At 36.4% G+C, this 26233-nt stretch overlaps 1 protein-coding gene across 2 annotated transcripts in view; it reads left to right on the top strand.

Annotated features, from left to right (window-relative positions):
- LOC123769783 (PHAF1 protein CG7083) overlaps positions 1-13137 on the top strand; it is a 45808-nt gene extending 32671 nt beyond the window's left edge. The window contains exons 7-9 of one of the 2 annotated variants that reach the window (XM_045761035.2): positions 672-845; positions 10361-10501; positions 11884-13137. In XM_045761035.2, the coding sequence (XP_045616991.1) occupies positions 672-845; positions 10361-10501; positions 11884-11943 (375 nt within the window). In that variant the 3' untranslated portion in view covers positions 11944-13137. Of the gene's footprint in view, positions 1-671; positions 846-10354; positions 10502-11883 lie in introns of both variants that reach the window. The other variant, XM_045761034.2, reaches the window with a different exon arrangement.
- Positions 13138-26233: the final 13096 nt, after the last annotated feature.

Below are 26233 nucleotides of genomic sequence, written 5' to 3'. Positions count from 1 at the left end.
TAATGAAATGGCATTTTCTGAGTAAGTCCCGGAGGCTCCCTGACACACTCCCTCCCTCCGGTCAGCGGTTTAGTTTTTGATGCTCAGCCTCCAAACTGAGGTGTGAGGGGCCAGTGTGTGGGTCCAGGGGTCTCCGCTCCCCCACTTGGGGAGGGGATGGCTGCGTGGACAAGCTGCGCGGTGGCAGTGAATGACAATTGCTTGTTTGCAGGTTACCTTTGTTTTCTTTTGGGGAGTTCTATTTCTCTGTTCGGTCTTTAGTTTTTACAATTTCTACCATGTGGAGTTTGTTGTGAGATACCTACCTTTCTGGGTGCCTAACCCTGGTCGAAAGCAGACAAGGAATACCCCAAAATAGAAGAGGGGTCTCCTTAAGCCATTGCTCCCTGTGCCTCTCTGAGGGGGGCCACGTTCCGACTCTGGTCCTCAGTAGGCAGGACTCCACTGACTGAAGTCCCAGACTAATATAGTTTACATTAGTCCTATAGCTCCACAGAGCCTCTGGGGCTGACCCAGAAAATGGTGTTTCATTACATTAAACAGATTGTTTTGAGTGTCATTTGGGTTTGGTTTATTCCTGTCTGCAATTCATTTTACCAAGGTAGGTTGTGTAATTTAGACACCTTATATGCATTTACTAATTGTTTATACATTTAATTTTTGTTTTGTAGGACATTCTCTTTGATGCCAAAACTCAGCGTGCCAAGAAGTTTGTTCTGCATACCAACTTCCCGGGGCATTTCAACTTCAACATGTACCACCGATGTGAGTTTGAGCTCCCTCTTACTGTTCCACGCCAGCCCGAGGACGCAACGCAGCTCATTGACTTACCCTCCACAATTACGGTATGATGCATAGCTTGTTGCCGTTGTGGTGAGTGTTCGACTTGAACATTACTCGGTGAATCAAATACTATAAAACATATTCTGGTGTGTGTGAATGTTTGATAAGTATTTAGTCTGTGTACTCTCTGCATGTCCATGAATATTAATGTGTATTCCTTGAATCATTGAATTATGTTTCAAGTTATAGCTTGTAAAGTTGTTAGTTTCATTGTAGTTATTAATATCTTTCCTTATTATATACTAAAAGCACTGCATGCTTGTAGAAATGTAGATTTTTAATATTTTCTATTAGTTATATTACATAAAAAGTTAGTGACTTGAAACCTATTCACCAATTAGGCTAGCACTAGAGTATTGATAAAGTTAGTAATTGCCATTCATATGGCAGTTTTATATATATTAATGGAGGGCTTTTGTAAATAAATTTGCTGCACTGATATTTATTCTGAGTGTTGTACATGGTTGTTGTATGAGTAGTGAACGGAGCATGTGTCTGAGAGGTAGTGAGGGCTATAACCACTTGTGGGATTCAAGATTTGTAATAACTGATTCACCCTTCCCCTGCATTAAAAAAATAGTATTTACCCATTTCAATTCCCTTAAAAATGCAGTTCACAACTTAATTATGCATTTATAGTTGTAACCATGAGGGTGTGGAGTGAAACAATGGTCTGTTTTAACAAAAAAATTATAAATAAAAGATTAAAAAAAACATGAAAATAACAATTGTTCATTGGGGGTTTGTGATGTGTGTGTGACAAAGGAGGTATAAAGATGATAAATTCGTATTGCCTACTTACAATAAAGTAATAAATAATCATTTATACATGAAACAAATAAGATAAATAAAACTGGCAATGTGCGTGAGAAACACACATCACAACCGACCAATATTTATTCCTTGCCACGCACTTTAGATTTGAAGCCCACTTGCCACCCAAACTCTGGGCACTGTGTGTGTCCATGTGCCAAGGTCAGACTACCAACCCTTCCTCCTAGGATGCATCCCCACTACAAGCTGACTAACTCCTGGGTGCCTATTTACTGCTTGGTGAACAGGTGCATTAGGCGATAGAAAACACAGCTAGCCATTTCTCTCATGCCGAGATTTGAACCCAGAATTTCTAATTGTAAGTCGAGAACAAACCCGACTGGACTACTGGGACACTTATGTTGACACCTGAAAATTTTTCAGGTGTTCAGTTTATATGAACATGGTCATATAAACTATGTTATATATGAACATGTTCATATGTATATGTTCAGTTTAAAGTAATTGTTTTCTAAAATGTATATTCATAATATATAAAAATCATATATGAAGTCATAGGAAAAAGGACCGTTTTGGCCATTTAGGGCTAATATAGGGCGAACTGGCTAAATCCCACAACTGGTTATAACTTAAAACCCCAGTAACTTATTATGCAAACCGGCAATTTAACCTGAGTTGATTTTAAAGTGTATTCTTTTGTTGATTTTCATCTAACTCCTGAACAACGATTCGACGCTGACCTCCGACTGGTGAATTACGTAACGACCCATCCTTGTGCTCTGGCTATATGTTATAAATATGGTAAGAGGTTAAAACAAAGACCAAGCCCATTGTCCTTTCACTGGTTTGATATTGCTTACCTTTTTCCAGCAGTGATTATTGAGAAACTTTCCTCTGTAGCTGTGTCATTTTGTAGTCTATTATTGAGAAACATTCCTCTGTAGCTGTGTCATTTGTAATCTATTATTGAGAAACTTTCCTCTGTAGCTGTGTGTCATTTGTAGTCTGTCAGCTGCTCTTTTGTGTAATGTACATCATTAAATTTACTGTAGTTACTCCAAAATAGCTGCAACTGTAAGCAACTTACTGTAATTACTCCAAAATATGTTACTACAAAAAATATTTTCTCAATGTTATGCTTTTTCTATCTTACTGTTGGTAAGTTATCACTTCTTTAATCATTTAATCTATTAATTCAAAGAACTGTAAGGTAGGAAGAGAAGAGGAAGACAAAACCTTGTAGTGGAATAATGATATTGATGGGTGGTTTTAGGTGAGGTGTAGGTATAGTGTGTGTACTCACCTAGTCGTGCCTGCGATGATTGAGCTTTGGCTCTTTGGTCCCACCTGTGTGTGTGTGTATTTGTATTCACCTAGTTGTTTTTGCGGGGGTTGAGCTCTGCGTTTTCGGCCTACCTCTCAACTGTAACTAACTACTAACTAATTTCCTCCCCCCCCTCCCACACACACACACAAACCCAGGAAGCAGCTCCGTAACAGCTGTCTAACTCCCAGGTACCTATTTACTGCTAGGGAACAGGGGCATCAGGGGTGAAAGAAACTTTGCCCATTTGTTTCTGCCTGGTCCAGGAATCGAACCCGGGCCACAGAATTAAGAGTCCTGCGCACTGTCCGCTCAGCTACCAGACCCCCTGTGTGTGTGTGTGTGTACTCACCTAATTGTGCTTGCGGGGGTTGAGCTCTGGCTCTTTGGTCCCGTCTCTCAATCGTCAATCAACTGGTGTACAGATTCCTGTGTGTGTGTGTGTGTGTGTGTGTGTGTGTGGGTGGATGGGTGGGTGTTGGGGGAGGGTATATGAAGTTTTGGAGACTTAAAGAAGACTACATAACTCATGACTACACAGTCCATGACTCGACAACCTATGACCCCACGGTCCATAACTTCACAGACCATTTCACTGGATAATGGGTGAAGATCGGTGCATAGAATACCAAGAGATCCCAGTCTGCTTTGGGTTCATTTTCTACGGTATTATGTAGTACACGTACTCCCTTTCTCGATTATTACACAGTACACCATTTTTCATATCAAATAAAGAAAACTAGTGAAGGTATCTTCTAATCCCATTTACGTATAGCAGCTTGTACAAATTAAGATAAAGTGAACCAATTGCTCTCTCACTTTTAGAGCACTTTATAATAATAATAATAATAATAATAATAATAATAATAATAATAATAATAATAATAATAATAATAATAATAATTTTTATTTAGGTAAGGTACATACATAAAGAGATTTTACAAAGTTTGTTGGCTTTATAGATAGAGCTAGTACATACAATGCCTAAAGCCACTATTACGCAAAGCGTTTCGGGCAGATTTTACCTTTTATTCATTGTAAACAGAAAACTGGTTTTTGCACTTTCTTTCCCTTGCATGCTTCCCGACACACACCTTGTCTGTAAGTGCTCTGAAATCGGTTTGGTAATGCTTTCCCACAGATACCTCGGCTGCACGTGCCATAAAATCAGTCTCTTAACATCTCCCAGAACTTTTTGTGGACTAATATCAGCAACTTTGACGCTTATGCCTTTGTACATTAGTGCATGAGATCATTTATTTACCTATAGCAGGTCAAGACTTGATAATGGTCCAGGATGAACCGAAACAACGTCGCTTCTCCATCTTCCGAGTTGTGGTTTAGTCATCATTTCTTCTGCCACATTATTGTGATACTCTTCATCTGCATATAGCCGGTCAAGTCAAATTACCAGCCTTGATCTGTGTTAATATTGTATTAGGAAATTATATACAGTTTGTTACATTGTAAATTCACAACTTTATACTGTATGCAATTTGTCCAGTATGACTTAAACAAAATTGTGGTTCCGGTTATATTGAAATCACAACTTTTCTACAAATAAATTAACCAAATAGCTTTTCAAGCTTTTGTTACAAAGCGATAAGCATTCTGGATTTATTTTTATACATCCATAATCTCCTACAATGATTATATAATCCAAACAAAGCTGCAGTATCCAAACAAACTGCAGTGTCCAAACAAAGATGCAGTATCCAAGCAATGCTGCAGTATCCAGACAAAGCTGACAGTCATAGAATCATTCGTCTATCCTCTGTTTAAGAATTATGATTCGACTGAGCTAATGGAGTTGTCATTATGATTGATTACCCCCCATGGGCACAGTTGTGGGGAAAGTGAGAAAGGTGCTTGTCTATCAGTGACAATGGGAAGTGTGTAGCTCTTTATGCCCCTCCTCAAGGGCTTGTTTTCACCTTTTGCATTATAATTTAAATATTCTGTCGTTTGAATTCTTTGTTGGATCTGGGTGCCCCCCTTTCCCTGTTACTTATTAGTTATGCTCGTTACTATTTTCTTCCCCACTCTATTATTCTTTCAATAAATGCATTTTTTTCTGAAGGGAGCCCCGTCAGCTCCCTGAAGCTATCCAAATTGATATGTGCTATATTAGTTTGGGGTCATGAGTCGCAGGAGATATGCCTACTGGGGACCACGAGCCAGAACCTGGCCCCTCTCAGAGAGGTGCGGGAAGCAATGGCCTATGAGCACTTTACATTTAAAGTAGAGTACTGTACTGTATGTCATAATTGCCATCGACCGGGGAAGGACCTAGAAAGGTAGTGTGACGGTAAAGCGTTGGTGTTCGGCTGTTTCAAAAGCTGGGGGCAGGGCCTCGTCACATAACAAAAAAAAAAAGAGAGAAGTTTGTCCTTTTGTCTGTGGTAAGGTAATGGGAAGACACACAAAACACAAAGTATATAAACAATGAAATTTTAATTACTCTAGAAAACAAGACATGAATAAAGACAATCTCGTAAAATTCAAAATAGATCAACAAACAAAACAACATGAATAATTACTGTCAATGAAAAGTTTCTCTAAGACAAGAATGCAAGTTAAAATAAATCAAATAAGTGAGGTGCTGGGAATACTGGCTTCAAGCTGCCACCTCCCTTAGTACACGACAGCCAAGGCTTAGTCTACTAGAATATCTCTGTGCTCCTTGGAGTTGACATCTCTCGCTAGTAGACTAAGCCTTGGCTGTCGTGTACTAAGGGAGGTGGCAGCTTGAAGCCAGTATTCCCAGTACCTCACTTATTTGATTTATTTTAACTTGCATTCTTGTCTTAGAGTAACTTTATATTTCCAGTAATTATTCATGTTGTTTTGTTTTTTGACCTGTTTTGAATTTTACGAGATTGTCTTTATTCATGTCTTGTTTTCTAGAGTAATTAAAATTTCATTGTTTATATACTTTGTGTTTTGTGTGTCTTCCCATTACCTTACCACAGACAAAGGGACAAACTTCTCTTTTTTTTTTTGTTATGTGACGAGGCCCTGCCCCCAGCTTTTGAAACAGCCGAACACCAACGCTTTAAAGTCACATTACAGTAGGCAAATCAAAGCAGACCGCTGTCTGGTTAACCTGTGCAATCTACATCCTAAAAGATCAAAATAACTCCGCTAGGAAGAAACCCAACAAGCAAGACTTCACGCAACTAGCACTCTCGCTCATTAGCGGCATCCCTTCCCCCCATAGAGGGGAGGGGGAGCCTGCAGCCCATCACTCCAGTTCTTGAACTGATGTGCTGGTGGTCAGATCAATCACCTCTGGCCTCAAGTTCCTGTTCTGTATTTTTGCCCTGTGTGACTGTTCCAGCCGTGTGTGGTGTGGTGGCCAGATGTCTTAGTGTATAGGAGCAGCATGCACCTAGGGTGACCTTTCCTAGGTGCTCTGTGAGTACTGCCCTTGGGTGTCAGGTTTATCTTCCCTGGGGCATTCGGAAAGCGCTCCCCATTAGAGGACTCCAACACTTGATGTTGTCCTCGCCCTTGAAGTACGTCAGGGGGGTCTAGGGCTTTTTGTCTTGTCCCGGGTAGGGAAGTGTTATTGGCTGGGTGGGACACGTTGCTGCTGATGCAGCCAGCTTTACTTCAACATAGTGGCTGATGTTTCTCTGACTGCCAGTTTGTTGTGTGTCTTCAGGGGTTTTTGTTTTCATTTTAATTTTGTTCTCTCAACTTGTTTATACGAAGGAGGTCTGCTTAGCTTCTTATTAGGCAAGCCTAGGTTGTGTTGGTAGTCCTCTTCTGTTGCCCCTGATGTTGTCAGTTAGCCTACCTGACAGGGTTCTACCGGCTTATCTGGCCTCAGTGCCTGGGCTTCTCATTAGGCTGATTCACCCTGCCAGCCCTGGAAAACTTTTGTGTGGTAGGTCATAGAATGGCTACTTCTTACAAGCCAGCTCACGCCTTGTGCGAAGTCGAAGGTTGTTCATTGCCCCTGCCTCAGGGAAATGCTCATCCATACTGCCTCCATCATGCTGCCTGTTGGGTCAGGGACAACACTGACTCGGAGTCTGGCGGGGCTTGTTCCCAGCTTGTACTTCTTTACTCATTCCCTGTCTGTTGATCTCAAGGATCAGCTGCATTGCATGCTTTGCATGCTCGACCCATCCAACCTGCTTTGTTAACTCCTGGGATTATAGCCTGCAACACTGCTAGGCTTAAGAAAAAATCTAAACTTTTTTCTTCTAAGGTTGTTAAAATGTGTTTCCTGATAAAGGGGGAAAAAAATCGTAGGTGACATATTTTGGCTGCAATAGGGCGAAGAATTCTGGAAAAAAATAGGTGCTGGTCTCCTCCACCCGCGCTGTCGGGCAGAAGGTGCCACAAAGATATTATCTAATTACTTCAATGTCTCTGATTTTTTCCCTTTTTTTTTCTTTTTTCTTGGTAATATTATTCAATAGTGTGTAGTGTGGTATATTTATATAATGTATGAACCATCGATATACTCAAAAGTATGATGTGCATATTTGTGATTTAACTATTATGTTCTTAAAACAATAAACAAATAGTTTTGCTGTTATTACACTCTATTTACACATTATATATAAGTACCTGTACTGCATGTTTTGTTTACCATAGTGACCACTAAATTGGTGTGATGACCCCAAACAACAAGAGTGGGCTGCCACACACCAGCTAGCAGACGGTACCTCCCTCCCTCCCTCCCTCCTTCAACACCTTAGTCGCTAACAGTCCTCATCCCTCAATACTGTTTGTACTTTTATTACACTATATACACACATGTTACATATAAGTACAGTATCTACATGTTTTGGTCACCATAACTGAACAACTAAGCTGGTATGGTGTCCAAACAACATAGTGCCCACAAAAAACTGCATGACAAATGACACAGCAGCTAGCACATGACAGCCTCACTCTCTCCCTCACCAACACCTCCCTCACCAACACCTTCCTCACCAAAATGGCTCCTCCCAACCTACTCCTTTTGCTGTTATTGAGTGGGCCGTCACACCCAGTCAGGAGACACTACCTCCCTCCCTCCCTCCTTTAACTCCTTAGTCGCCAGTATTCCTCCTCCCACAATATTGTTCGTGATTTTATTACACTATACAAGTATCTATATGTTTTATTCATTATAACTGTACAACTAAGCTGGTATGGTGTCCAAACAGCATAGTGGCCACAATGCACTGCATGACAAGTCACACACCAGCCAGCAGATGGCACTACCTCCATCACCAAAATGGCTCCTCCCTCCCTTCTTTTGCTGTTATTACACTATATATATAAATCTACATTTGTGTTCACCATAGCGAACCACTAAGCTGGTATGGTGAGTCCAGATAATAACAGGTTGCCCCACGGAGTCAGCAAACGATGCCACCTCTCCCTCCCTCCCTCACCAAGATTACTCCTCCCAACATACTATGCACATCGCTAATTCTCACCCACAATCCTGCTATTATCAGAGTCTGGGTCACTAAATCCTGTACATTAATAATTTTCCACAAGTTTATTTTGTAAAGGAGCATGTGAAGTTGTTAAAAGATTCTTAGATGGATAAAACAATGGCAGTGTGCTGTGACTAGCCTTGTGAACATCTTGAACAGCATTGTGTTCACTGATATCTGAACATTGTACACAATCTTTATCAGTCAGGCTCTTCTGTAATACTATCATGGCTAAATAATACTAGTTACATATATATTTTGACATTTTTAGGTGATACTGTGGTCACAAGGTGAACAGCAGTGCTGTTAGCTCATGCTGTGTGCACCAGCCTTGATTTCTCACTCAGTATTGAGGCCTTCACACCCGGGAATGTTGCCCACAATTTAAAAAAAAAAATGGCATCTGTTTACTAGAGCCCTGAATCTGATGTGAACCCCGTGTAGCCGTGGGACTTTTAAATCTTATACAGTATTCCCAACCAATTATAGCTGTGGTGCGCCATTCTGCAATTGTTACTCGCCCCAGTTATAAATGTATTGCGCTCTTTAAGGGTTTAAGGCAATTTCATACTTTTTATTGGTGTTATTAATATTAATATGTATATTATAAGGTCAGTTTTGATGTACCAGCAGTGTTTGTATGATATGCTGTTAGCATATTGGCATAATTTAGAGGTGAATTCAAGTTAGCAAGTTGAGGGATATGCAGACTGCGAGCAAACCATGAAAGTACTAGGTTTGCAGACAAAAACAGTCAAGAGTGTTTAGTTGCATTCATTGGAGCTTGCTTCATCTGTTAATACCTAAGATCCTTCACTCACCTTTATCAGCACTTTCCTTTAGTTTGTCATTATTTCTTTCCCCAGAGTCTCACTCCTCTCACTTAACCTGCACAGTGAAGCAACAATGACATGATTTATCTGAGAGAATTCTTAGGTAATGCTATGGGGCTGCGAGTTTGATCTCATCACATTACCTCGGTATTTTCTTCACTTAAACGTGTCTCTCTCGTGCTGGTTTAGAAGTTGTATTGCTAACACATTGAAGGTTGAGAGCTACTACATTCACATAAATTGTCTGGATTATTATTTTTGACACCACATTGATTCTCTCTTGGTTGCATTGGATAAGCCTTCAATGGGTATCTTAGTACTATTTTCTTCCACATAATGTGCTCTTATTTCCTTTTATGTTTATTTCTGACAATTATGTTATCGGTGTGGGATGGCAGTCCCTCCGTGTGTTATGTTTAAGGTGTTCCACCAAAGGCATAAAACAGCAAACTGAGAGTTATGCTTGAAGTACTGACTGTACACTGAAAAGTGATAAAGTACACAAGTTAAAAATGCTTAAACTGTACATTTATTCTTTTATGAACTGCAAGAATGAATAATTTGAATTGATGTGTGTCTTCTGTATTGTATGGCAATTGCTAAAGACTTCAAGAAGAATATAGGTTTATAATTATTTTTATGTAGCAAGGTTAAAATGATGTCATGTAAAATGTTATTCAATGGCATGTTTTCATGAGAGGAAACTTTATTATTTAGTTATTGTGATCTTATCCCAAACTGTACACTTTCTTTTGATAATTACTTGCTTTGATCTAATCCCCATATTCATCTTAACTTATTCACAGGTTGGATAGTAATGAGCAAGCTGCAATATCTTTCTTTTAAGAAAAATTAGAATTTATTTTTATTAAAGATTTTAAACCATATTCATGACCTTAAGGATATAACTTCAAATTAATATTTGAAGTCAAATCCCTATAAAATATAAAACTAGTTGGTTTCACTGCATAAATCATTGCTCTTTTTGTAGACTGTTCTTGTGTAAATCACATTCAACAAGTGTTCTTCAGTGTATAGATTGATGGCTAACATAGTTTGATGCACCATTTGCATGGACACATTTGGGATTGTGTTGTGTAATGTGATGGTTTATTTGTATGTTTTGCATACAGGTTCAGAGTGTAACCTTGTGGGATACGTTGGGATCCAGGATCAAGCCTCGGGGACGGCCTGTTGTTCTCCACCGATCCTCTTCCACCAACACATCCAACCCTTTTGGCTCAACATTTTGCCATGCATATCAAGACATTATTTTTGAGGTACCAGTATATCAATCAATATCTATTTAAATGTGCCTAATTTAGTTGCAGTATCGCTCAAATAACCCAACCCACACATGTGATGCGAAATGAAAGTTATAGTACTGTACTGTACTATATTTCAGTCCATCTTGGAACTCATATTAAGACATGTCATGACTTGAAAATGGGTCCAGAATGGACTAAAATGTCATAATGTATTCATCAAGTTTGGTTGATGACACTGCTGCTCCTACCTGTTGAGCACCTCAAATTCTCATCTGCAAATTTGATGCATTTTAAAATATTCTCATCTACATCATAGATGAATATAACAAAAAGGATTGGCATTAAGTGGAGCCCTGCAGTACTCTACTCTCAATATTTTTCTAGTCGGATTAATTTCCATTTAAGACAATCTTTTGCTTTCTTTGTGTTAATCATCTTGTTTGTTGTGTGTCATTGATTCTGAGGATTAACTTTCCCGTGGACCGATCTCTTACAAGTCCTCCTGGTAGGTGGTCTGGTCAACCAGACTCACAATAATGACTCAGAAATACAATTGCATATGATTAGAATTAGCCTATTTAACTTATCAGTCACTCTCTTGTGGAACCGCTAGTTAATCTGGGTTCCATGGAACCCAGATTAAGAAAAGCTGATTTAGCCATTTTTCGAATAGTAATTTGTGGAGATACAGTTCATCAGCCAGTTCCTTTACAATTTTGGATTCAATTCCATCCATACCTCCAGCTTTAGAGTCCTTTAAATTATCAGTGCTCTTCCCGAATATATATTGCATGTAACTCTTTCACTGCTTCAAACATTCGTATTGATATGGGGATGTTATTCAATCTTTCTTGTACGAACACTTATGTAAAGCATTCACTCGGAGTGTTCATTGTCTTTTTATCTGTTGGTTATAACTCGGTTGGTTTTATCCTTCAAGGATCCCATTGAGTCTTCTGTCATAGTTTTAATGCATATATAAGCTTAAAAAGACTTGGGATCTATCTTGATATTTTGTGCAATTTTTTTTCCTTGGCTTCTTTCAGCTAAAAATGTCTTTTAGCTGAATTTAATGCTTTTTCTTTAAATCTCACAATTTCTCCGACTCCTGGTGGATGGAAATTTTCTTCAGTATGTGCATATTTATTAAAAGTTTTACTGCCTTTGTCATCCATCTAGTTCCTTTTCCATTTCTCAAGTTCATTGATGACCTTCTTAAAATTTTCAAATAATGCTTCAATGTCTTAATAGATTAACTTTCTCCAGGAGGTATTATTGCAATTACCCCCATCATTTTATGGCAGTTAGATTATTGCAGTATTGAAAATATTATCACATAAAGATTAAGTGGTTTATACATCTTCTTGCAATGCACACATTCTCATATTTTTCAGGTAATGGCTAATGGACATATAGCATCTGTAACTTTATATGAGAGTGAAGAAGCAGCATAGTACTGGTTCTAGGAGGGTGACAGCATCTTAGAAAATGTAGAACCACACAGAACTATAAGAAACTACTTATTACCAAAAGAATCCACTATTGCTCCAGTACTGTTAATATTATTTTTGTGTGTGTGTGAAAATTTTACTTTGAAAATCAGATGATTACAAGTTTTGATACGTATCAACTTCATGGAAAAAGTGACGAGATGGATGGTGCTAGTGTGCTTGCAACACTTGGTGATGTGTCGCTACAAGATATTCTTTGCTTGTCGGATTGAGCTGTGTCAGGAGAGATTCATCGCAGAAATGTGCTTCAATTGATAATAGTATGGAGGCTAGTGGAGAGCATTGATAGCTGTCCCTTATAATCATTTATAGCTTATATTGAGCCTGAAATGGTTATTAGGATAATCATATGACACAATTGGCCATTAGGCTGAGGTTAATTGATAGTTTTGCGTTGATTTTTTGTGGTTGTGTAGTGAATGGTTAGTTATACAAGGAAATATATAACAAAGAAAAGTAAACACTACATTTTGTTTCGAGAACATTTTTAAACATTTGTATTTTATTTTATAACTGGTAGTATTCTGTATAAGCTAATTTTTCCTATTCATAAATACTATACCATCTACATTTTCCAAGGTCAAATGAATAATAATTTTGACCAGAAAAGGCCATATTTTGATGGTATTAGGCTTATTTTATAATTCATTGATATATTGAATGTAAAACAGGCACAAAGAAACTTGTAAATATTTTATTAGTACATATATTTCACTTCAGATTATTACACAGGTTTGGTAGCCCTGTTCTTTTTAATTTGTGGTATTACTTTTAAGTTTATTTATTTTTTCAAGTGCTTTGATCTTTTGAGTTGAAGGTCTTGCCTGTTTGCATTCAAAGGTGTGTTTATATATATATATATATATATATATAATACATATACACAAACATACAGTACATACATACATACACTATGACAAAGGCTGCATGAAGAGAGCCATTAATCACTAGGAACTGCATTGACCCAACCAGGATTCGAACCCCAGTCATCCCATGAATCATTAGCCTAGTGGTTATGGTTCTCTGTATGCCGAGATGTGATCCTGGGCGACAGGGGGTTCGAATCCTGGCTGGGTCAATAGAATTCTTAGTAAATATGTGTGTGTGTGTGTGTGTATGTATATATATATATGTATGTGTGTGTATGTATATATATATATATATATATATATATATATATATATATATATATATATATATATATATATATATATATATATATATATATATATACAGGTATATATATATATATATATATATATATATATATATATAAATAAATAAATGTAGTGTTATGCTGGATTATTTCCAGTCAATATACCAACAAATACTGTACATTGAAAATTATTTTCCAGTAAGCTGAACCTGTTAGGCCCAAGCATTTTTTTAAGACTTGTATTTTTATTGGAAGAGAGCAGCTTAGGCCTATGTGGGAATGGAAGGAAGAAAAGCATGTCTTGCATGGAAGTTTGAGATTATTTAAAGTAATTTGCATGTAAAATCAGGCAAAGAAATCGGAAAGAACTTTTTTTTTTTAATATCAAGTATTGCAATGAATCATATTTTATAGTTAAAGCTTAAAATGTATACATTGAGTTTTGCCTGTTGCTGATGGCAGATGTAGAAATTTTAATTATTTAAAGTATATTAAGTGCTCAGGACTTGCAAAATTTCTGTAGTCAAAATGTTTAGGAAGTGAAAAAAAAATGGCTCAAGAAAGAGCCAATTTGTGTGAATTGGTTTATTTGTATAATTATTTGTATCTAATTACTTTAAATGAACTGCCCTCTACGTCATTTTTTTTGTCTTTTTTTTTTTGTTTTAATGCACTTGTAGGGACCTCAACAAGCCTCAAAACATTTGCCAAAGATTTATAGATACTGGGTTTGATTGTCATGTGAGCTATTCTCCTTGTTCACCATTGACAACAACGATTACAACTGCAACATCGGAAAACTAATAACTGGCAACAGTCACTGTGCATCAGTTGAAATAGGCCATCAATGCCAGGAAAGTGGCTCCTTTACTTAGGTTTTCCGAGTGTGATCAATGCCTTCCAGTCCACAAGCTTGGAAAGAACAATTGAGTATCATTTTCCTATAAATATTTTTGCCATTTAATGTTTAATCTTTCAATTGCAGTCATCGTCGTATATTGAGCTCCAGTTTAATGCAATTTTGTCTATCCAAAGCAAAATTTTGTGTCTGTTGGTTATTTAGCCAAGAATTATCTTAGGATCACAGCTTCATACTTGTTTCTTAAGTTGCTGTGTGAATGCCAAAGTATTGGATCATTCTAGAAACTTTGAAAGTTGTATAACTTCAAACTATTATCAATTGTTGATCAGTTTGATAAAGTTGCAGAACTAAATAGATTCATAAAATAAGAAAACATTGAAAATAAGAGGTCAGTTTGAGGGTAAAATTGTGTAAATATAATTATAATACTTGTCTGTTTCCCTTGGACAATTATTTAAGCTTCAGCATGGATGAAAATAAGGTCTTGTTGTTTTTGGCAACAACACAATACTTGCTGGATTAGAAAGAAAATTTTATATCATATATAATGTTCCTATGACATGAATCTTTTCAAATATTACAAAGGTATTGTAGGTTTGAAAATCTTTAAAATTTATCCAGGAGTTCCCAATAATGTTAATAATTTTAGTTTCCAATCAAGTCTTTCAAACTTTATTGTTAATATACATATACTTTTCTTATTAGTGTTAAGATATAAAGTTGTTAGCACACTTGCCAGAGGTTCAGTTAGGCAACTACACGAGTGTGCGACGTAACTGAACAGTTGAGATAGCAGAGAGCGGAATATACTTAGCGTGGAGAAAACTAGTATAATTTTCATTGGCCAAGTGCGGCTGTTTCTGGTAGGTAAATACCAAATGCTATTGGCATGTAGTTTTCAAGCTGTTTGCAGTTTATAAACCCAAGTGCTTTAATAAATTAATATTCTATACTTATACTTTTTAACAGTTTTGTTGAGAATGGAATATGGTTTTCAACTGCTTGACTGATTTATACAAATTACCTAACTTTTAGAATGTAAGGTTTTCAATAGTAGGAGTGATTTCAATTGTATATGTACCTTATTTTTAATATTGGAATTGGATACAATGCATTGTACATGAAAAATGTCAGTTAGGGAAAAATAGGAATGATATGAAGGAATGTTTTCACAATAAAGATGTTTTCTCTAGATGCATTTATGTGAAGATACAGAGTAAAAACAAGGCACATTTATATACAGTATTTGGTTATTAAACTTGCTAAAGTTTCCTTAGAGAGGAAGGATGACATTGGTTGTGCGTTGTTCCTAGAGTGTTATAAGTTATGGTCTTGAATGGTAACTTCCAGGCAGAATCTCATCACAATATCCATTTGAAATAGTTATTTTTGTCCTTATTCAGTGCACTTAAACCAGTAGATAAGATAATTCCATACGCTGGTAATCTAAGAGCATTAAATCTCGTTAAGCTATATTGTGAAGTGGAATGTCTAATGATGATGCAATATCTCGGCGATTGATATCTTGAAGAAAGTGCCACAGGGTATACATAACATAATTTAACCAGTAACATCAAGAGCCCTAATGTACATGTGATGATCACCACTAATCTTGATTTTAATTTATGCTGTTTGTATTAACACTTTTCAATGGCAATTACTGTGTAAACAAAATCTTCACATGTAGTTTGGGAACAATTCTAAAATGACTGTTAGCTTTTGTAAATGTTGATGGAAACTCTGGTATTTGATTATATAAAATATATTTTTGAATAGAGATCAAATTGCTGTTCTGGATTTTGAATGTTTCTCTTGTTAGGTAAACTTTCTAAGCATAAAGCAACTGTTATTTTTAAAGAAAATATTGTCCACAAAAAAATTTTGCTGCCTACTTTGATCAGCAAAAATATTCAATTATTTTTTAGAACTAAAAATGTACTGTACACAGTTAAACTTTTGACTCTGAAACATCAAAGCTAATTAAAACTATAGATCATTAAGGGCAAATGTTAAAAGTATTTGTTAAAATTCAGAATCAAAGTTTTTATTTTAGCAATTACATAAAATATTTTTTTGTACTAAAACTTATTTTGCTACTGTTTAATTAATTCCTTGTTATACAGTTGATCTTTCAAGGAAGGTTATTCAAAATAAAATGTAGAGGGACTAATCCACATTCAAAGTACTATAATTTGCATGATTTTTTTTTATTTTTTTTGTAATGAGCACCTGCTGGAATATATTTTTTTATTTAATAACATTACAGATGCAAACATCCTTTTATATTACATTTTCCATAGCTCAAGTTTGAATGAAATTTTTTTCATGTTTAATTTATTTCATAGTGTAGTGTATTTATTAATTACATAATTGTGCATCTGCTCTCAGAATTTCCATGCTTTTTAGCTATGATGCTCTTCAATAAGTTAGTAATGCAAGTATGATGGCATTGTATCACAGTTAAGAACAATTGAGAAAATGAACAAATATTGAAGCCTTTAATGGTATCGAACTCATATCCTTGAACTCTTCAGGCACGTGCATTCTTGAACTCCTCAGGGGCACGCATCCTTGAACTCCTCAGGTGAATGCATCCTTGAACTTCTCTGGTGAACGCATCCTTGAATTTCTCAGGAGCATGCACGCATCCTTGAATTTCTCAGGGGCATGCACGCATCCTTGAATTTCTCAGGGGCATGCACGCATCCTTGAATTTCTCAGGAGCATGCACGCATCTTTGAATTTCTCAGGAGCATGCACGCATCCTTGAATTTCTCAGGAGCATGCACGCATCCTTGAATTTCACAGGAGCATGCACACATCCCTGAACTCCTCATGCACATGCACTGCCAACTGGACTGTGATGGGTTTGACCCCATTGTGCGGCTCCAATATTTTCTCATAGATGCATTAGACAATTGTGGTTTCACTGTGCAATTAAGAAAATGTTTAATTTATCAGTTGAATAGAAGAAAAACATGTTTAAAAAAATGAAGAAGCATTGCCAAATTGTATCTCATAGCTTTAGGAAAGTTCTAAAAGAAAGTGTTTCATCAAAGGGAAAGCGAGAGATGGCTAATCAAGTTTTAGTTTATCTCTTAGATCAAAAGTAGCCATTGAGAATAAAAATTAATATACTAAAAATAAATGTGGTTCAAAAAACATCCCTCCTGTATTGGGACATGTATATAGGTTTATGCAGGTAATTGTCACATGAATCACAGGGCTGTTATCACTTGGGACTGATGTTAAAAATCTGAAAGTCAGTTGAAGTGACTGGAAAAAATAAATAGTTTGTCTTAGGGCATTTTGTATATAGGTAATACTAGATTTCTCGCATGAAAATTAAAAAAAAAAAATTTGATCTGTAAATTACTTTTGAGTCGTCTTCATCCAAGATGGATGCCATGCTTAAATTTGACGAGTCCTTAAGTTCAAGAGATATTTGTACATATATCTATCAATTTATGTATTTACCTGTCTTTATCTGTGTCCTATGCACACAAACTATTGAGACAGGAACATATAACTTGAATTACATAAACATGTACACAAAATTCCCTGCATGTGGATAACTCACTTTTGTGCAGACATCGTATATACTGTATAACATACACATATATGAACATCCCACACATTAATAACACTCCCAGTGAAGTTTGGGAGTGTCAATAAGTGGTAAGAAAGGTTGATAAAGTACATGGTAACAGGAGGGCTATTTTAAGTCTGAGAAAGAGAGAAGACATAGGATTAGGCATGTCAGCGTTAACATCAGAGGCACATAGAGTAATCACGCCAGCGTGACTGCATCAATGAGAAAATCCGTGGGAACACCCACCACATAGGTTCAGACCCTCGTTGCAGCTGCTACAGATTTTTCTGAGGTACATGTTAAGTAGAATGTGGTGGCTTGTGCACAATTTGTTGATCTAATTATTTTAGAGATCAAAGTAAGGAATTATGCAGAATCATGGAAGAAATAAAAAACTATAAATTTGCTTTGGGACTAGTTCCGTAGGTAAGAGTTGAAATATGAGGGCAAATAAAGCAGTCTTCTTCTTCAACTTGCACTCAACATTCCCAGGTTTGTTCCTTGGACAGGACAAACAGTTGGGCACATTTTCATTATTCTGAGGCCTCTATTCACCTTGCAATAAAATGGGTACTTAGGAATTTGGCAAACGTGAGTTGCATCTTGAGGAAAATCATTGTAGTTGCCTACGGAGACCTCTATAAGCTTAATTACAAGCTGCCTGTCCCCAATAATAGGAGTTAAATTAAGAGAACAAAATAGCTACAGTAGAAAGTGGGATTAAATGCAATACGTGTTTATAATGTATAGGATATGTAGAGGAGTAGGTACTGTGTACTCTTTCCCAGGTGAGGGCACAGTGATGATTGACTGTTGGAAATGGGAATTACAGTAATGAGTTTCCGCTTCAAGAAATACTCGTACTGCAGAATAAAACAATTTTAATGCGCTTAAAGTGAAAGTCAAAGAAGCTACCTTAATTCATAGCTTCAAGAGCAAGTATTCCAGGGCATTAGAATACAAGGATGTGTAAAAGATTGTTATTATACCTTGCCAAATTGTACATTTTGTGCTTGCATTCTGAAAATGTAATATATATTGTACCTTTAAGTGCATAGATTATTTAATTAGATAGCGTCATGAATTGGTGTGCAGTCTGTAAAAGAAAATCATTCAGATGTCTTGTAGCACAGGTTGGATTAATTTCTGAAATATACCCATTTATATATATATAATTTCCCCACCAATATTATCCATCACAATTTATTAATGCCAATCGAAGTGGCAGATTATTATTTTGATTTACTTGTGAATTATTTATTTATACTGTATATATATATATATATATATATATATTATACAGTACATACTTTAATGTTTTATATTTGATAAAAATGTGGCTCAATACATGGAAAAATATTGCTCATTCTTTTTTGTTTATTCATATATGCTGAAAACAATAATGTCTCATTCCCTGTGAATGGAAGTTGATTATGTAAAAGCCTTCTTGGTCAAGGTTATTGGGGTTTGGCACAGGAATACTGCATGTAGCTCTATGAATGGTACAACAGCAAGTACTGCTTGGTGCAGCAACAAGTACTGCTTGGTGCAGGGGCGAGTACTGCTTGGTGCAGCGGCGAGTACTGCTTGGTGCAGCAACAAGTACTGCTTGGTGCAGCAACAAGTACTGCTTGGTGCAGCAACAAGTACTGCTTGGTGCAGCAACAAGTACTGCTTGGTGCAGTGGCGAGTACTACTTGGTGCAGCTGCGAGTACTGCTCGGCACAGCGGTGAGTCCTGCTCGGTGCAGTGGCAAGTGCTGCTTGGTGCAGTGGCAAGTGCTGTTTGGTGCAGTGGCAAGTGCTGCTTGGTGTAGCGGCAAATGCTGCTTGGTGCAGTGGCAAGTACTGCTGTCTTACAACTAATTCCTCCTGAATTCGACAGCTGGGCAAGTCTTCTTACACCTGCTGCCTCTGTTCACCTCGCAGGGAAATAGATACTGTACTTGGTTGTTAGTTGACTGTTGTGGATTGCATCTTGGGTCACCTCAGATGTGCACCTTACTTATGGACCACAATATTCTAAAAGCAATATAGCCAATTCGCACATTGTTGTCCATTGGAAAGGCATGCGTCTGGGTTGACCTGGACAGTTTGTGTATAGCTAGGTTCATTCCACTGTTCTGCTCAAAGATTTGATATATCACAGTACAGGTATTGGGATTTTATTGTGTGTGGCCAAACAGCTCATTTTCTAGAAGAATCATCATTTCCAATAACCGGATCATAAAGAAAATATTATTAATGACAGAGGGCTGCACATGCTATATTGCTTGGAAACTATGTTTATGAAATGGTAGCTCAGAACAGATACATTCTCTACATAGATAGGTGGCTGGCATTTGCTGTTGGGCATAGGCTTTTGAATTGTTGTCCATTAGCATATATATATTTTAGTTATGTGTGGCATTGTTTGCAGAATTATCGTAATTAATTGTTAGGACTAGGTTCATGGTACTGTATCTTTTATTGTAAATTTTTTATTGTTTGGCATATTATTTGTGGACATGCTGTTTTGATTATATTATCATTACCCCTTTTTTTTTTATTTCACTCTTTAATCATTATTTTGTTTTAACATATGCAATGAAGGGTATAATAGTACCTATACCTATGATTCAGAACTTTCTAAAGAGATTGAATTAGAAGCTAACACTTAATGGTATTCTTTAGTGCCTGTCTTAATTTGCTTAATATATTGTATTTATTATGCAGTCATTTGTGCTTGTAGAAACTTAAAAAGTTAACTTTCACTTCATTTCTTGCAGTGATGTTTCACTCAATATTATACATTGCATTCATTGTCGGATTACAGTATTCCATGAGCAACTGTACTTTGGTATTTTGTTCTCAGATTTTCTTTTACTTTTAGACATTTTAATTCATTAACTTTTCTCCCCTTTTACTTTGAGTTGATGCTTACCCCTTTAATGCATACAGTTTGGAAATGGGGCAACATTAATTATGATATATTTATTTTAAAAGTTCAACTTATTATGCCTAGTGAATATTTGGATGTGCAGTGCTACCAACCATTGTCATCATGAGTGGAATGGGCTGATAGCTAGCATTTTTGAGACAAACTGTTTTAACATGTTTGATGAATAGATTGGAGTGGTATATGTGTAGGGGAAGCGGGCAAATTTCGGTGTGTGAGATGCCAATCATACACGATTTGATAAGAGTACTGTAATTACCAGAAATGTAGTGATTAGATTACATAAAATTTCTGAGTGATTCCATGAATGTTTTGAGATGTATTCTTTTGATTGATTTACCTGGAGAGTTTGACAAATATTATACGAATTGTGAGAATGAATCTTTATTGTTCAATAAATTTACCACCTATACTCTTTGCAGGTGAGAGAGAGGCATTAAGGTTTCCCCTCAGTCATGTGATAGCATTAAAATCTTGTTCTACAGTATATAGTTTGTTTTCTTTAATTAAGATTAGTGTTATCTTGAGATGATTTCGGGGCTTTTTAGTGTCCCCGCGGCCCGGTCCTCGACCAGGCCTCCACCCCCAGGAAGCAGCCCGTGACAGCTGACTAACACCCAGGTACCTATTTTACTGCTAGGTAACAGGGGCATAGGGTGAAAGAAACTCTGCCCATTGTTTCTCGCCGGCGCCTGGGATCGAACCCAGGACCACAGGATCACAAGTCCAGCGTGCTGTCCGCTCGGCCGACCGGCTCCCCAGTGTGTTACCAGTTTTTGGTTAGCAATCAGTTGACAAGGCTGTAGAATGTGTCCTTAGTTTCATGGGTAGTGATTGGTGAACTAAAGGTTTGCCACAAGATTTATGGCACAAGAATGGAAAATAATTTTCTTGCTTAAGAATTTGTGGGATAGTATATTTCTATCGTGATTGCCCTTTCTAAACGGGGTTCTATAGAGCCATTCTGGCCTAGCACTTTCATTTGATATTTACTTTCTAAATGGTTAGTATATACTTTTGTTTTAAGGGAGTGGTTTAACAGTACTGTATATGGGAACAGATATGGAGGAGAGTGAAGTACTTTCTAGGTATTATTTTATAAAAATTATGCATACATTTTACTGTTTCAAGGAGACTGTTATATTCAGGACATGAATGGGTGACATTAGGAAACCAGATCATTGTTCTGAGTGACTTGTGAAAAATCCACCAATGGGTAAACTTAAATCAAGTAAAGATAGGATTATGTTCCTTGTGAAATGCATAATGATTGCTTTCCTAATGTAGCAAAGTGATAAGGTCATGATATTGGGGCTCGGTGTTTAAGCTCCTAGCGAGTGTGTGCGTGTGTTTTTCGAGTGTTTCAGTATTTATTGATAGTGGCTGATGCATATAAAGGTTTATTGCATTCTGGTATGCCATATGGTAGAAATTCATGTGAAAAGATAGTTTATTTCCTAATAAGAAAAAAATATAAAGATCTCATACAAAAACCAAAAAAATATTTTTGTATTATTTTAAGGACAGCCATTTTTTGTATATTATTATTATTACACTATGTTCAAGCAATATTGTATTTATACAAACTATATAATCATTGTATTTTGTGTAATAGTGGACTCTTATTATGTTGCAATCTCTGTTGGTTATGTCATGCACGCTAGTGAGCTATATATGTTCCTGAAGAATATACTAAGCTGGCATTTATAGGACTAATAATTTTGTTGGTATCCAAGGTTTCCAGGCTCACCGATGCCAGTTAATTTACCATTTGGAAATAAAGATGTCACTTTGAAGTTTTAGTGATTGGGAGTTTTAAATTAATATGAGGTTTGTGTTGTCACTGTTGATGAGCGAGCCAGAGGAAAGTACCCAGCTAGGATCATGTTCTTTGACAGTGAGCCAGATGAAGGTGCCCAGATTGGATCATATTCTTTGACAGTGAGGCAGAAGTAGGTGCCCGGCTTGGATCATATTCTTTGACAGAGGTGGCAGTGGTGGAAATTCAGCTAGGGGTCATAATATTTTACTGACATATTGCAGCTGACACACTGGTAAAATATGCCACCTGCTAGCTCAGTATTACCTTAAATTTCACTTAAACTCTTGTAAATCTTGATGGAGAGTTTAGGTAAAATATTTTCAGTGGCCTTACCAAAGTCATTCCCAATAACAATGGTCATGGGACTTAAAAATGACTAGAGTTGTACTTAAGTTCACTGTGTTGCAGGATTTGGACTGGAAACCAGAAATAGTGATCATTTCTGCAGTGCTCGAAGACAAATCCCTCAAGAAGGGCCAAATCTCAAGACTGTCGTGTGTGATTTTAATACTAATAAATATAATACTACCCATTTTAGGCTCTGTTTTCTTGTGTTATTCATGCTCTTTTGATCACTTGGGGTTTTTGCAACTTTGTAATTTGAAAAACAGAATGTTTAATACATGTATTGGATTTTGACAGATTGTCACATCAAGATAAGTAGTTTGGTAAGACTGGAAGGAATTTACTGTAATTTCCAAAATATAACTTTTTATTTTGTTTACGTATATTGGCACTGAATGATAGTGGACGTGCCAAAATTGACAAGAGCTTCACATAAACTCCTCATTTGTAAATGGAACTAAGAGCATAGAATGAATTACCTTAGTTACTCAGTGATTTGTTTACCTTTTTTTTTTTAATCTGTGTGAGTGGGAGTGAGGTTGGTTAAAACAAGACAAACAAGTACAAGTTTGTATGATGTGTAAGTTAATGTGTGGGGTTTCGTATATTGCATATATGCCAATACTGTTCTACAATGTAGACAGCTCTGAAGTTTAAAATATATCTGTGATTTTCTGAAGGGGCCACTCAATGGCTTCCTGGAGGTACAGGAAACCACTGATCGTCCCTCCCCGCACCCCCTCCCTAGAAAGAGGCATTTCATAACATTCAATGCTGGTTTTATATTGGTTTCTTGTTATACCTTGCAATAGTAGTGAACATGTGGAGTCTGAAAAGTAACTCATACAGTTGCAGACCTTTTTTGTCATTTCAGTATAATTTTATACAAAAGCCTTTGAATTAATTTTAGTGTAGATAGAATTTGTAACTGTTTAACATAGCAATGTATTCCAGATTGTGTCCTGAAATGCATTTTATGTTGGGAAAGAAAGATGTATCATTCTAATTGTGCATATGAGTATATGTAAACTTGAAAAAAAAAAAAGAGGCCAGTCGTGGATAACGATTTTTAGAGGCCCGCAGCATGCAAACTAGAAAGCATATACTGTATGTGTTATTTTGCAAACAGCAGTTTGGAAAGACAACAGATAAGCTGTGAATTTATCATGTGTTTTTAGAGTAAAGAATTTAGTATGTCAGTCATTGTAATACTGTACTTGTTCATCTTCCTGTGATTTAAAAACCACAATATTCTTGGCTGAATTTTGGATATAGTAATGATTTGGAAATTCTTTCTGGATTATTGCACATATATTTCTGGCATGAGAATTGTGTAGATGGGAGGAATCTTGTTAGATTCATTTCATTTACGACTAGAAGCTAATAATCACGTCACTTGAAACTTGATGCATGTAAACCTGAAGGTTAAGAAATGCTTGTTTTGGCAAACAAAGATTATCACAGTGCTTGTCATTATCATACTTTCCATAATTTGAACTCTTAAAAATTTTATACACGTGAACTCTTGAAGAGTTTGCAGGCATCATCATCACAGATCAGGCAAGATCCTATAAGATGCAAACTGCAATAGAGTGGGTAATAACATTTTTTTCCCTTGCATCACCAGGGATTCGAACTGGATGCATGGACGCCCATAATAAGGAAGACTCAAAAGTACCTAAAGGTACCCAACTCAGACTTGAAACCCTCGCAGGAGAACCACTAAGGTATCAGGCGGTAATGCACTTCTTCATCCATGTCATATAAGATGCAAATCCCAATAGCATGGGTAATAACATTTCGTTAACTTGAATTCATCAGAGATTCAAACTTGGGGCCTCAAAATTGACATGTCCAATTCCATGAAACTATAGTATATCAAAACTCAGCCAAAAATATAACTATCAGTACAAGGCATTATCATTGAAGATTTGTGCATCATCACATTGTTTATATGAAAGTTGTTAAATAGAAGCTGCAATTGTATATGTGGAGCTCACTCTTGGGTTTGTTTACAGAGTGTACTGTTGTCATTTTGCAAGTTTAAGACATGATTTATGCATTAGATGTGAAGCAATGGATGCTCATCAGCATGACTCTTAAAAGTTGTTGTTTTAAGGAGTGCAACATGACTGTTCTTAGACTTGCATAGCACTAACTGCTTCTGCATTGTGATCTGTTAGGGTTTCATTTCACTCTTTTTGATGCAACTGCTTCCTCCAACTGCATCATTCTACTCACAATGCCAGATTTTGAATATTTGCAGTATTATGTTGTTCACTATGTTGTAGTGTGGCCTTTAAATTACGGTTGCACTGAAGGTCATAGCATGTTTAGAGAATAATTACTCTGCAGTATCTTGTCTGATTACAATTAGACAGAAATGAAACCTAAACCAAGAGGTTACAATGTAAGATTTGCGGTATGAGTTGGACACTTTGGATTGCAGTGCAGCTTTACAATAGAATTACAGATTAGACCTTTGGGTTGTGTTGCCGCTTCCCTTTTCAGCGTCAACATGTGGCTCTCAGAGTGGCACTGTGATCCGTATGTGTGCAGTACAGTTCATTCAGCACTGACAAGATGGAAGAGTTTGTTTCTTTCATCTTATCAGGCTGAGGTTCACTCATTTCTTGCCATCAGTAATATATAATTTCTCACCACCACCATGTATTAAATCTGTCTTTACTTAAGTAGTGAATTTAATATTTATGGTACTAAAATGTTTTTAATAAGTACCAAATCTACTTTTTATACCTTTTAGTTTCCTGGATGAATGCTGCAATTTACAGTATATATATATATATATATATATATATATATATATATATATATATATATATATATATATATATATATATATATATATATATATATATATATATATGACAGTGTCAGACCACGGAGGTAGAATTGAAACAGGAATTTCCTTAAGTATTTTCGTATATTAATACATCTTCATTCCTTCTGAATATGTATTAATATACGAAAGTACTTAAGGAAATTCATGTTTCAATTCTTCCTCCATGGTCTGACACACACACATTTTTCATTACGTTAATTATCGTAATTTACACACACACACACACACACACACACACACACACACACACACACACACATATATATATATATATATAAAATTACTGCATATATTAAATATTGTCTTTTTTATTATTTAGGTAGGCCTATAAACACCATTGGTTTCATTACATTTTTATTCTGGCTCCGATTCCACTTGATAAAATTTGTTTGACACTAAAAGAGATTGTGGATTTTCACCATGCAAAGTGAAATGAAAATATACAAATATAATTTTGTTTGAATTTATTCCCGTAAATGAAATTAGATCAACAATTACTGTAATTTGAAAAAAAAACCGTAATGCGTGCAATTCAGGATTTGAAGGCTTTATAGCCAGCTAGATCTTTCTTGTTAACTAGGCCCTTTGTTTGCTAGGCTTCGTTTTTACTAGGATTCTTTGCTAAACTTCTTGTTAGCTAAAGTTTGGGTTAATTA

Source organism: Procambarus clarkii, chromosome 45, assembly GCF_040958095.1.
Source record: "Procambarus clarkii isolate CNS0578487 chromosome 45, FALCON_Pclarkii_2.0, whole genome shotgun sequence".
Classification (NCBI taxonomy): domain Eukaryota; kingdom Metazoa; phylum Arthropoda; class Malacostraca; order Decapoda; family Cambaridae; genus Procambarus; species Procambarus clarkii.
This window is presented reverse-complemented; position numbering and strand designations above follow the sequence as displayed.